The sequence below is a fragment of the Aricia agestis genome, chromosome 6 (assembly GCF_905147365.1).
Source record: "Aricia agestis chromosome 6, ilAriAges1.1, whole genome shotgun sequence".
NCBI lineage: Eukaryota > Metazoa > Arthropoda > Insecta > Lepidoptera > Lycaenidae > Aricia > Aricia agestis.
In genome coordinates, this window is record NC_056411.1 from 464,604 (window position 1) to 477,087 (window position 12,484).

At 36.9% G+C, this 12,484-nt stretch overlaps 1 protein-coding gene and 1 long non-coding RNA gene across 2 annotated transcripts in view; both read left to right on the top strand.

Annotated features, from left to right (window-relative positions):
* Positions 1-8,846, top strand: part of LOC121727930 — a 42,146-nt gene extending 33,300 nt beyond the window's left edge. Inside the window, exons 2-3 of the mRNA XM_042115995.1 lie at positions 1,944-6,425; positions 7,644-8,846. Of these exons, the coding sequence (XP_041971929.1) occupies positions 1,944-6,425; positions 7,644-8,486 (5,325 nt within the window). The 3' untranslated portion in view covers positions 8,487-8,846. The remainder of the gene's footprint in view (positions 1-1,943; positions 6,426-7,643) is intronic.
* A 996-nt stretch (positions 8,847-9,842) lies between these two features.
* On the top strand, positions 9,843-11,169 carry LOC121727939. The gene is made up of 3 exons (XR_006035748.1): positions 9,843-9,947; positions 10,441-10,513; positions 10,914-11,169. It is a non-coding gene; the product is annotated as an uncharacterized LOC121727939 (long non-coding RNA).
* The last annotated feature ends 1,315 nt before the right edge of the window (positions 11,170-12,484 follow it).

The window sequence follows — 12,484 nt, forward strand, 5'->3', positions numbered from 1 at the left end:
TATAAAAAATATTTACATAGGTAATTACTAATTACGGAAATTACAAAGATATTTTTTAGATATCAATGAGAAAAGTAACCATTTTTTGTAGCTAATTATCTATCTGAAGTTTGGAGTGAAATATTGGTGCAAGCTATAGATATTGACATTAAATCCTGCCGATGTTGAAGTCCCTTAACATGAACGAAGATCATCTTCGAACATGCTGGGTACACAATTGCACAATGGGTCGGCGGTCCGGATGCGGACCGCGGTCCGCCATTTGGTGACCCCTGGACTATGTCTTAAAGTGGCATTACATTATACATATTTGTATTGATTTTTTCGGTCGCGATTAGCCGCTGTAAAGATCGGAACGGCATCTTTAGTTTATCTCCATAGTTTTTCTATATTTTCGCATTTCTATTGTGGCCATGCTAGGGTCACAGACCACAGTGGTTCTGAAGAGTAGGGCATTGTACGGACTAGGAACTGCCTTCCTAGTCCTTACAATACGAAAACTAAATCACGCAAGTGGCCATGAGCAGAGCAATCACAAGTGAAACTCCTCTGGCGTTGTAAATGTCCAATAAAATTAACTAAATCTAATATCTACCTAAACTGTCTACTGGTGAAATTGTCATTATGTTATTATTCTTCAGGCAAGATAGTGCAGACATCTGTAAGTAGGAGGTATTGAAGAAGAAACTATGCTGTTATAATCGTAAAGCCTCATTTAGTTTTTATTGAGTAAAAATAATAATTGGGGCAAGTCCGGCATGTGTGTGGGTTCAGGGCTATCAAACATTTTTTTGACATCCGTAATTTAAAATAAAACAACGTTATAAAATAACATATTTACCTATAAAGTTATGAGCCCAAAATCATAATTTTCGGTGGTGGAGGTCAGGTTTGGAGGGCACTTGTGACTTGGCCACTTTATGGGCAATGCCATCTAGTAGGTTTGAAAAGGTTAACAATATCTGATTGGAGATAAGACTGGCATATGACGGCCTTTTCTTATGTAAGCTAGACGGACTTCCCCACTATTGCACTTTTAGGTAAGAAAAATTTTGCAGGTGATAATAACCAAATTAATCACAACAAATACTAAGCTAAACTTTGGGTACGGAACCCTAATAAGTAATAACCCGACCATTAGATCCGTCATCTGCCTATTAATCAGTTTCTCCGATGGTACATAACTCGGGTAATTTATGGATGAGTCCCCGTTTCCCGTGTCGGACGTGTGACGGTGGATTTTCCTCTCGGCGCACGCGCAGGCGGCAGGCGGCTGGCGCGGGCGGGAGAAAAGCGATTACCGCAGCTTTCACTGTCGAGCGCCGGGCGAGGCGGGTAAAGCGGTTATGCGGTCGACACACTTTATCGATTGTTTGTGATACTATGAATAGGACGAGAAAATAACTTAGTACCTACTAGGTACCTACAAGCAGAAGTGAATCGCCACATTTTAATTGGAGTAATGTTACAGAATTAATTGAGATATTATTATGATTTCTATAGGGGTTGAAAGGTTTGTATCTTCATTAACTGTTCTATGGAAATTGTATTACCCAATATAATTAAGTTTAATACTACAGGACTATTAAGTACCTAAATCTGTTTCTAATCATAGGCTACTCAGCCTGGAAAACGTAAAAGATACTTTGTAAAAAAATACCTTTTTTGACTGAGAGTCTTATCTCTTTACCACACTTACGAATACCTTGTAAAATTCATACGAAGTCTACTTTTTTCCCCTATCTGTAATCATTGTTACAACATCATTACATGCTGATTGCTGGTATTGTTTTGTGTAACATCAACGCCTACTTTCCATCAATGTAGAGCAATAGATCCTTCCGTATTATTCATAACTAGGGAATATTTAAGTCTCGTCTAGTGTCAACGCCTACTTAAGGCATAATAACGACGACGATTAATACTGTGATTATCACTTTCAGATGGCGTACAAGGTGCTAGCGTGCATAGCTCTGCTCGCGGTGGCAGCGCCGAAGGAGCAGTCGAGATGGTCGCGACAGATCAGCTCGTACACGGCGGACATCAGCGACTGGGTGCCCCTCACCGGGCCCGTGGAGCCGGTGGTCCCGCTCAAGCGGCAGGCGGTGGCCGAACCCAGGATCCTCTCGGAACCGTTTCCAGAATTGACGAGAACTCTCAGCGGCTTCAACGGGGACACGTTCCCGTCGAGATCGTTCTACAACTCCCAGCCCAACCGGCAGCTCTACCTGCAGTCGGTGCCGTCGGCACCGCAGAACTACCTGACGGAACAAGGCTTCGGGCAGGGCATGAGATTTGGCCTATCGCAGCCCAACTTTCCCCTGACGCAGGGCTTCATCGCCCCGCAGTATAATTTTGATAGCGTGCCCCAGTTCAAACCGAAGCCGCTATCTAATACTGGGCCGGTTAAGTTCGACTCATTTTCGCAAGCTCTGCCGCCGCTGCCTTCGCCCGCCAAGCCGTTTTTGAACCAGGCGCCGAAGCTGAGGCCGGAACCGCCGAAATTCGTAGACGGCTACCGCGTTGAAAACAACACCGATCTAGGATTGAATAAAAGACCCAAGCCCCAGTCGCTTCATAAGATAAGATTCGACAATTATGATAAATCAAAAGAAATAATCAATACGCCGAGAACGAAAGTAGAGCGAGAGGAAGTTCAATTACTTTATGTTCCGTTGGAATCGCTGAACAAGGGACAATTCAATTTTAGAAATCCGATTACCGCTCCGCAGATTCTAAATTCGGAATTGTACAATCAGGTTCCTAAACAGAATCCTCTCATGAAGAATTTGGCAGCCGAAATTCAGAGACCTACTCCCAAACCTGTTGAAGAGTACAAGCCCCAGGAATTTTCGAATCGTACTCCCAAACCTGTTGAAGCATATAAGCCCCAGGATTTCTCGAATCGTTTCAATTCTCCGCCAAGAGAAATTGATACTACAAAATACTCAACGTTGACACTGCCTTTTACAACTACCGTTACAACTCCGAAACCGAAGCTTAAGCCGCATCAACCGCCCCTGGCCATCTTTTTGACCCAGGATTCGAGAAAAGATATCAAAGTTGGTGACGTATTATCATCTCTGAAAAACGCAAGAACTGTTCCAGTTTTAGACTCAGTGAACCCATTGAACGCGCCTGAGGTATTCATAGGACCTTCATCGTTAAATCCTCCAGACGGTTTTGTAAAATTTGAATTACCATATTTGTCCAATATTGAAAACAAAGACAAAAAACTAAAGCAACTGCCATTTTTCGTTGCACCTTTGAGTTATAATACGCCGCAAGGATTTGCTAAGATTCCTTTTCCTTCACCACATGTTGGATCAGTTGTTATAAATTCTCAGATCCAAGAGTCCTCATCATCAACTAAATCTTCTACCGTTGCTAATGTATTCCCCAACTCTTACACGGCAGATCCATTCGCTTACGACAACCGACAGCCCGTAACACAAAAACCAAAGGTCAGCTACTACAGCACTGCCGCGCCGAAAGAGAATGTAGTCAGCAATAACTATAAACAGAATTACTATTCTTTCGAACCTCAGACCGTCAGTACAATAAGACCACAAGAATCTAGTTTACTGACTGCCAAACCCGGCACATATTTTATAAATAGAGAAACCCAATTTAGTCCATCACAATACGTTACCTTCCCACAACAACAAAACTATCAGACTCAAGAGCCAAGAAAAGTATTTAGAAATAATTACTTACAAGACACAACGAGCACAACGCAATCAACTACAATAACAACGAGACAACCCTCGACCCATTCTACTCAATTGTTGGAAACTCACAATCCATACTCAATCAATCAAGGTCTGCAGTTCAACGCGCCAAGCGAATATCAAAATTTCTTTGATGAATACAAAGAGTCATCGGCAACAACGCAAGGCTATGGTCAGTCTCAGACACCGTCATCGACTCCTGCTACTGTACTTACTACAGAGGTGAAATACGAACAGACGCAACAACCGAATAGGGTGACCCCCAGTTATCAACAGAACTATCAACAAGATTATTACAGCGGAAATGTAAATCAAAATTTAAATATTCCCGTCTCTAGTGAGCCGAAATATGAGCAGACACAATATATTCAGAGTCCAAGTCCCAGTTACGAACAAAATTATGAACCGGATATATATTACAACAAACAAAACGATTACGAATCATACCGTCAAACTCCAACTAAAAATGTAAATGAATATCCAGAAAAAACTGTTTCAAACTACAACAGTGAAAAAGCACAGCCTCAAAATTCTGTGAGCGTCAACTACAACAATAATTACGAAAATGTGGATAGCAAATTGCAGTATAATCCTAACGTTGCCAATACAACGCAATCGTTTACATCAGGGAGCTATTCTGGTGAGAACAAAAGTCCTGAAACGGAATCGGCTGAAATAAATTCATCAAATTCTGGTGAATATAATAATTATAATGTAAATTATAGTTCCGAAGAACAGTCTTATACGACAACAACAACTACTACTACTACGCCCTCTACCACTACTACATCAAAACGTACCCCACCGTTAAGAACAAGAGGTCGTCCTAAATATCCAACAAAGTCAGAATCTAATGAATATTCTACACGTGCAACTGCAGTGACTAGGAGACCTTTGAGGGAAAGAAGGCCATCGACTTCTAGATCAAGATATGAACCAAACAAATTTGTCACAGAAAAATCTACCAAGGAATCATATGAGTCGAATGAGAGCACTACAAAAAGTTACAGACAAAGAACAAGGGGCAAGATTCATTACAAACCGTCAGAAGGTGAAGAAACCTACGAAAAACAAACGAAAAATGGAAATAAAATGGGTGATCTCGCATACCAAAGAGATATTCTCCACCAAAACTATCCTGTGACACTCATGGAAAGGGCTAGTACAATCGACATCGAAGCTATTACAGAACCCATTGGGAAGTCTGAAAATGCGCAGTCAACGAATTCTGAAGACACTGCAAATGCCTTCAGTAATGATGAGCTCGCTATAACTGAGCACAACCAACCCAAAGAAACTGTACAGTATATCTCACATGAAGAATCTGGAATACATGCTGACGACGTACCGTTACCAAAGAACCAAAACTATGAAGATTATCTAACAAAAACTAGTAATGTTCAACTAACAAACGAGGATGGCTATTCACTACAAACCTCACCCCAAGTAAATCATGAAACAGAAGATTTGTATGAAAGAAATCAAAACGATCAAGCGAACGATTCTAAAAGAAACGAAGATCGAGAAACTGAAGCTCCTGAAATAAAGAGCATTGAAAATCAACATATATTCAGTCAAGAGGAAGCTCAGCAGGATAATGCTGTCGAAACGACACCGTCGTATAACAGAGTGAGAATACGCCCTGGTGTCATCCGACAGCATCACCAAACGTCTACGACTGAATCTTCAAAAATAAAGAACGATAGGAAAAATAATGCACCTATAACTTACAGACCAGCATTCGACAAGCGACGTACAACCATGCGTATTGAAGAAATTGAAGCTGATTTAAAAACTAAACAAATTCATGCGCGGCCGGAATTTAAGGATTACCGACAGCCAGTATACAAACCAGATCCAACGACAGAAGCCACATCAACGACTACGGAAACTACTACAAAGCGTGGACAGTTTAGACGAAAACGCCCAACCTACACAACAACATCTACAGAAGGGTCTATTAATAGAAGACCTTACGAAGCAAAAAACAGATTCAGGGGAAGACGGCCTACAGAAAAACCTACGGAAAAGCCCGATATTCAACTTGAAGACATTACTACTACAGCCAGAAGTATACCTGTGAATAAGTATAGATCAAAGTTTTCTGAAAGATTTAACAAAAAACCTGCCCCTGAACCAGAACTTGAAGAAATAACAGAAGACCAAGATCCAAATTACTCAATCCATAGGCCTAAATATGCGGCACCTGAATCTGACCACTGGTCCCCTAAATTCTCTGGTGGAGCATTTAAGCCTTTCAATCCAAATGATATAGATAATCAACACAAAGAAGTCGAGGAAAGTAATAAGGACGAGGAATTGGATATAATAACCGTCGGACATGATGAAATATTAATATCTGTGACACCAGCGACTAACAATCGTGTAATAAAAAAGGTTCCCGATATTCCACCAACTCTTGAAGCTCTCGTAGAACAGACAAAGGTTACAAAAAGTGAGCCAAGTGATACAATGTCGACCTTTGAAACAATGTTGGAAGAAGTAATGAAAAGTTTAGAAGAGCAAGATGAGGATGAATACACAAATAAAGTAATGAAACACAAGGGTGGCGAAATTGGCGAGATTCCACCTGAAAGAATAATATCGTCCGGAGATAGTTATGCCGTTAAATCTACGACGCCCACGCACGAAGAAATTACGACGAGTCGCCCAAAAGCTTCTTCTCCAAAAGAGGTAATTGTTCAACTGTATAAGTATGCAATGTGTAACGAAACTAAGTGATAATACTTTAGGGTGTGTAAGATCTGTCTTCTGCGCTGCTACTTTCACAGTGAACTCAATATATTACTATGTACTTATATGTCGTAGGATGATTTGATAAATCGGATTATCGCGAAAATTCTAGGGACTTCGCGAAAACACGGATAATTAGACAATGGTGATTACATTTTTCAACCTTACTGACAAAAGGTCGTGTTTTCGCGAAAACGCGAGTCGCCTTAGTAAGATTGCGAAACGAAACGTTAGTTATTATCGAACACCACCCACCCAGTAGTATTATCACTTAGTTTTGTTACACCTGTATTATCACTTAGTTTTGTCACACGTAGGCCATCTCGGGTTTTCTTCCATAAAGTAATAATATTTTAGACATTTTAAGTTCTGTTAACATGTTAATTCAACAACAGCGTAAAAAATATTTGGCAAATTACACTTAAGAGTCCGTATACGAAATTTTGCCGAAATTTTGAAGAAAACGACAGAAATAATCTATATAGATAAAATTCTATCCAATTCGAGAAAAAAGAAAAAAAAAACAAATTGTGCCAAAAACACGATTCAAAACAACCTAAATCTCACATTATATTACTCGCCGCAAGGCTAATGTGAGATTTAGGTTGTTTTGAATCGTGTTTTTTGGCACAATTTGCTTTTCAATTTTATCTAAGTATAGATTATTTCTGTCGTTTTCTTTTTATGAATTACAGCTCCAAGTTGCCGAAATTAACAGCAATTCTTTGCCCATTTTCTGTAAAATTTTGCCGAGTTACATATTTTTTTACTCAACTATTTCATATTAAATTGGTAAAAAGTAATTCCAACATTGTATAGACGACTTTCTCAACAGTACATTGTATTTTTTTCATACCGTTATGACGTCAATACAATCCATAAACAGCCAACAGGTGATATTCTAAACCTTTTACAGCAAAAATCACAAAACTGTCGCGGGTTTGAGTTGGAATATTTAAAAATACTTAAAAAAAACAAAAATCTAGCTTCAACATTAGATTATAATTGAAATGATCTTACATGTTGTCCATTAAAACTTATAGACTGTATTTTAACTGTTAAATCACGTCTGTTAATCAGAGAAATCGGCAAAATTTCGTATGCGGACACTTAATATATGCTTACTTATATTATACCTATATCTCATCAACCTTACAGGAAGAAGTACAAAACAGGCGACGTGGCTACTGGAAGAAAGTCAAGGTTCGTCCAGTTTCTGAGGGAATCGAGACTGCCGAATCTCAATACTACTCCAAGACAGTAAACCGGCTAGGACAAAGTGTTCCCACCAACTCAATCGATCAAGTCGTCGAAGACAAACCTAAGTTCAAAGTTACCACCTACAAGCCACAGTACTCCTTCATCAAAAACTTATTCGACAATAATGAAGACGAGTTAGATGTAATCCCAGAGATAGATATTCCAAAAATCAATGCCACTAGCGAAGTAGACGTTAAAGAGACGGTCAAGCTAACCACTGAGTCCTTCCTGAACAAAGAAACACCTACAGACAAAGTCAACCCGGGTGAAATGGATTTGGGTACTGGCTCACCGGACCCCACATACGACGATACCTCTTACTATAGTGAACCTACAGAACCTACATCGAGCTCGACGAAGCACGACCGATCCGATAGATTTAGTTTTATGGACTACCTTTTCGGTGTGACGTCATCCGACGAAAACGAAGAAAGCGTTCCAAATGACAGAGACACTGATAGTACAGACGCTAGAAACATCGAACAGGAACCTCAAGCGAACAAAACCACCACAGAGAGTTCGTACATTCCAGAAGAATTCACAGCGGAGTCGCAGTCCCAGGAGGCCGAAATCGCTACTGAGGCAGCGACTAGCAGCACAGAGAGGGTAGAAACATCATCGATATCCAGCTTCATGGATCCCAGACGAGTCATCAGTACGTCAATGTCCACGGAGATATCCCACGAGACCGAGATTTGTTTCCGGGGCAAATGTATCAAGACTCTCAAAGACCTATTATAAGAATGGTGCTAAGTGTTGTATTCAGACTTCAGACTCTTGTGAAACAAAGTGCTAGTGAAAATATGGACACTCGAATGTTGTATTCACATTGAAATGTATTATAAAATAGAAAATTTTAAGAGAAATTTTACATTTGCTGATATTGTAATCAATGTTAAAAGGGACCAGATGTAAAGTTTACTTGTTTTTTTATTTAAGTATCGCATATTATCAGTTTTAAAGTGTCTTTCATCTGTACTTTCATCGAACGACCTCAACCACGGTATCAATTTACACTATTTACAATAATTCTAAGATTTTTCTTTTCCTTTCTAAATTACTTAGTTTTTTACATAACTAACATAGTTTCAAAGTAGCAGCTTGTGGAGTTTTTAACATTTTATTTATATTTATTATTTAAAGTTTGTGTGAAATTTTGTAAATTGCTTATTAGAGCTCTTTACTCTATCTCGCATGTTATTTTATTGACCTAATATAAGAGTACACATTTAAAGTACTCAAAAATGCTTCAAAATTAAACATTTTGTATTTAAATGGGTACTCTCATAGCGGGCAAAATTAACCAAAATGATATTATTAAGAATGTTTAAGGTGAGTGGCCAATTGTAATGTAAATTAAATAAAGGTACATAAGTTAAATATTTAGGTATGTAAGTTAAATATTAGAGAATTTAAAAATATATTTTAATTGGTAAAGTACTGACTGACTTTTATGTAAATTGAGAAGGAATTCTTCCTTTATTGCTGCTTATTAAATTCTACTTGTTTTCCCACCAGTCACCATATGCAAGTCATTGCCAGCCACATTTAAAGTGGATGTGTATACCATTTTATACCTAATTTATAATAAAACAATAAAAATAAAACAAAGTAAAGTCTTTCATTTACACAGCGTTTGCCCCAAATTTTGGTACTTATGTAAGTTAACTTGAAAACATTTTTAAAGTTGTCAAGGAAACAAACTAAATTACAAGTTCTTATAATGAATAAGGCCAAAAAATATTAATACCAATTTTATTACTTACTTAATTATTATTTTTTAACAAAAAATTAAAACCGACTTCCAAGGTAAAAACAAAAGTACCTACTTACTTAATATTCTTAAACATAATCTAAAAAGAATCAAATAAGTAATTCTTATTCCTTATTATAGTGCTGTCTTCAGACTTCGCCTAAACCTCAACTACTTCTGTACTCAATCTTCGTACTTTTGAAGTCGCTACCAGCCCGGAAAAGTTCTGAGATCCTTGACATAGAACTTACGCTAAGGTTAGCTGGTACCGACTTCAAAAGCATGAAGATTGAGTACTTACAGAAATAGTTGAGGTTTAGGCGAAGTCTGAAGACGGCACTATAATGATTGACGACTGCGAGCGTGGAATATAGGTTTACACCTTGGGGAGGAATATGCACCTGTTATACTTTGGAAGTTTTACTAAAACTGTGCCACAATGGCAAAGGGTAAGTTTTGCACTAAATGACAATCAACAACAATTAAAATAATTATAAAGTGATCATCAGTCAATATAATTATCGTAGAACAATATTTAAGATATGGAAATAAGATCTACATAGATTGACACCTAACATGATCTTATTTTTATAATAAAACTAAATGACCCGGTGAACTTTGTATCACTTCTGAAAAAAAATGTCGTTTTTGTTTATTTTACTCGCAATTTTTCATAATTTCTTACCACACAAACCTTCCCTGGACTTTAACAAATATTTTAAGACTAAAATTTGGGGAATTGGTTCAGCTATTCTCAAGTTCAGCTCGAGAGACTAATAAAATTGAAAGTTAATTTTTATCATAATATAGATTAAGTATCATAAATCATAATGTACATAAATACATATCAAATAAAATATTAATAAATACCACATTTAATAATGTTAATTTACAAGTTAACTCATTTTTATACATATATTAATTATAAAACTATTATTGCAGAACCTCTGCACTCCAGTTGATGGACGGCTACAACAGCTCCTATGAGCTATGCAACAACCTTGTACTCAACACTGTAAGTACACAACATTAAGAGCTTACATTATCAACTTATTACCAAGATATCGACTGAAATATGTTATAGTCATTGAATTTTTTTCTTAGTTTGATCCACAACGTTTTATTATATTTTCATTCAACATTAATTAAAGTCAAAGTTCCTTTCTCTTATTATAATAAATGTTCTGTCTCAAGTCTGACTAAATCTATAAAGGGAACTTTTGCAAAACTTATTTTATTAAACTTACCTTTAACTACTTCATAACAATTAACCTATAAAGCCCCATAAGATCACCGGTGATCAATAACAATAGATTTCCAAGCACCCGTGATCGAAGGATTAAGAAAGTAATTGAACAAAAGGTGTAAGCATATTAAAGTGCTTGTAAATAAAATGTTTTTCTTCTTGTTTTCAGCTACATGTTCCAGTAAGGAAAGGAGAATGAGGATTTTTACAAAAAATTCTGTATATTCAGAAGTATATTAATCCACCTAGAAGAGTACATGTAGCAAAAGAAGTGCATTGTAGCAGACAGTTTGCGGGCATAAAGGAGAACTTGATGAATGAAATATCTGATATTTTGGGAATGTGTTTGTGTTGCTGCAAATTTGCCGCAATACCACTTATATTTTATAATAATATTGTGGCAAGATTAAAATAATTATTATTGATTTTAACCTTTTATTGAAAATATATCAGTCCAAATTCATTTTGGATCGTTATAAAATCTACTGTGGCATCGCTTTCGCTACACACAAAATACTAATCCATACTAATATTATAAATGCGAAAGTATCTCTGTCTGTCTGTCTGTCTGTCTTGCTTTCACGCCAAAACTACTGAACCGATTGCAATGAAATTTTGTATACAGTTATTCTAGAGTCTGAGAAAGGGCATAGGCTACATTTTGATGTGGGAAAATATCTTATTTCCATGAAAATATCGATGAAAATGAATACGCATTGCGCGTGGCCAGCGCTCATCCCGGGGGTCCTGGGTTCGAGTCCCGCAGGCGGAACAAAAAGTTTTCAATGTTCCTGGGTCTTGGATGTGTATTAAAGTAAAATTTCAAAAATCTTAAACATATTTTATGTATAATATTATAAAAAATCCAGAAATATATCGATGCAATGAACATTTTAGTTCTAATACGATTCAGCAGATGGCGTTTTATTTTTTACTTTATTGTAACATAGAACTAATCATACTTATTAGTTAGTATGTTTTTGTTTATAGTTTTTAAATACGTTAGAATATTATGTTTAATAATATAATCACTTGGTATAATAATAATCAATCTATCTTATCTTATAGAACTCCTACTGCATTTCTAATCCATACTATCCATACTAATATTATAAATGCGAAAGTATCTCTGTCTGTCTGTCTGTCTTGCTTTCACGCCAAAACTACTGAACCGATTGCAATGAAATTTTGTACACAGTTATTCTAGAGTCTGAGAAAGGACATACCTAGGCTACATTTTGATGTGGGAAAATATCTTATTTCCATGAAAATATCGATGAAAATGAATTCGCATTGCGCGTGGCCAGCGCTCATCCCGGGGGTCCTGGGTTCGAGTCCCGCAAGCGGAACAAAAAATTGTCAATGTTCCTGGGTCTTGGCTGTGTATTAAAATAAAATTTCAAAAATCTTAAACATATTTTATGTATAATATTATAAAAAATCCAGAAATATATCGATGCAATGAACATTTTAGTTCTAATACGATTCAAAAGATGGCGTTTTATTTTTTACTTTATTGTAACATAGAACTAATCATACTTATTAGTTAGTATGTTTTTGTTTATAGTTTTTAATACGTTAGAATATTATGTTTAATAATATAATCACTTGGTATAATAATAATCAATCTATCTTATCTTATAGAACTCCTACTGCATTTCTAATATATGTGACAAGTTGATAACAGAAGGCGCTCTAAAATAAAGGAGTTCGAGTGTACCGTGTTGGCCTATATTCCAT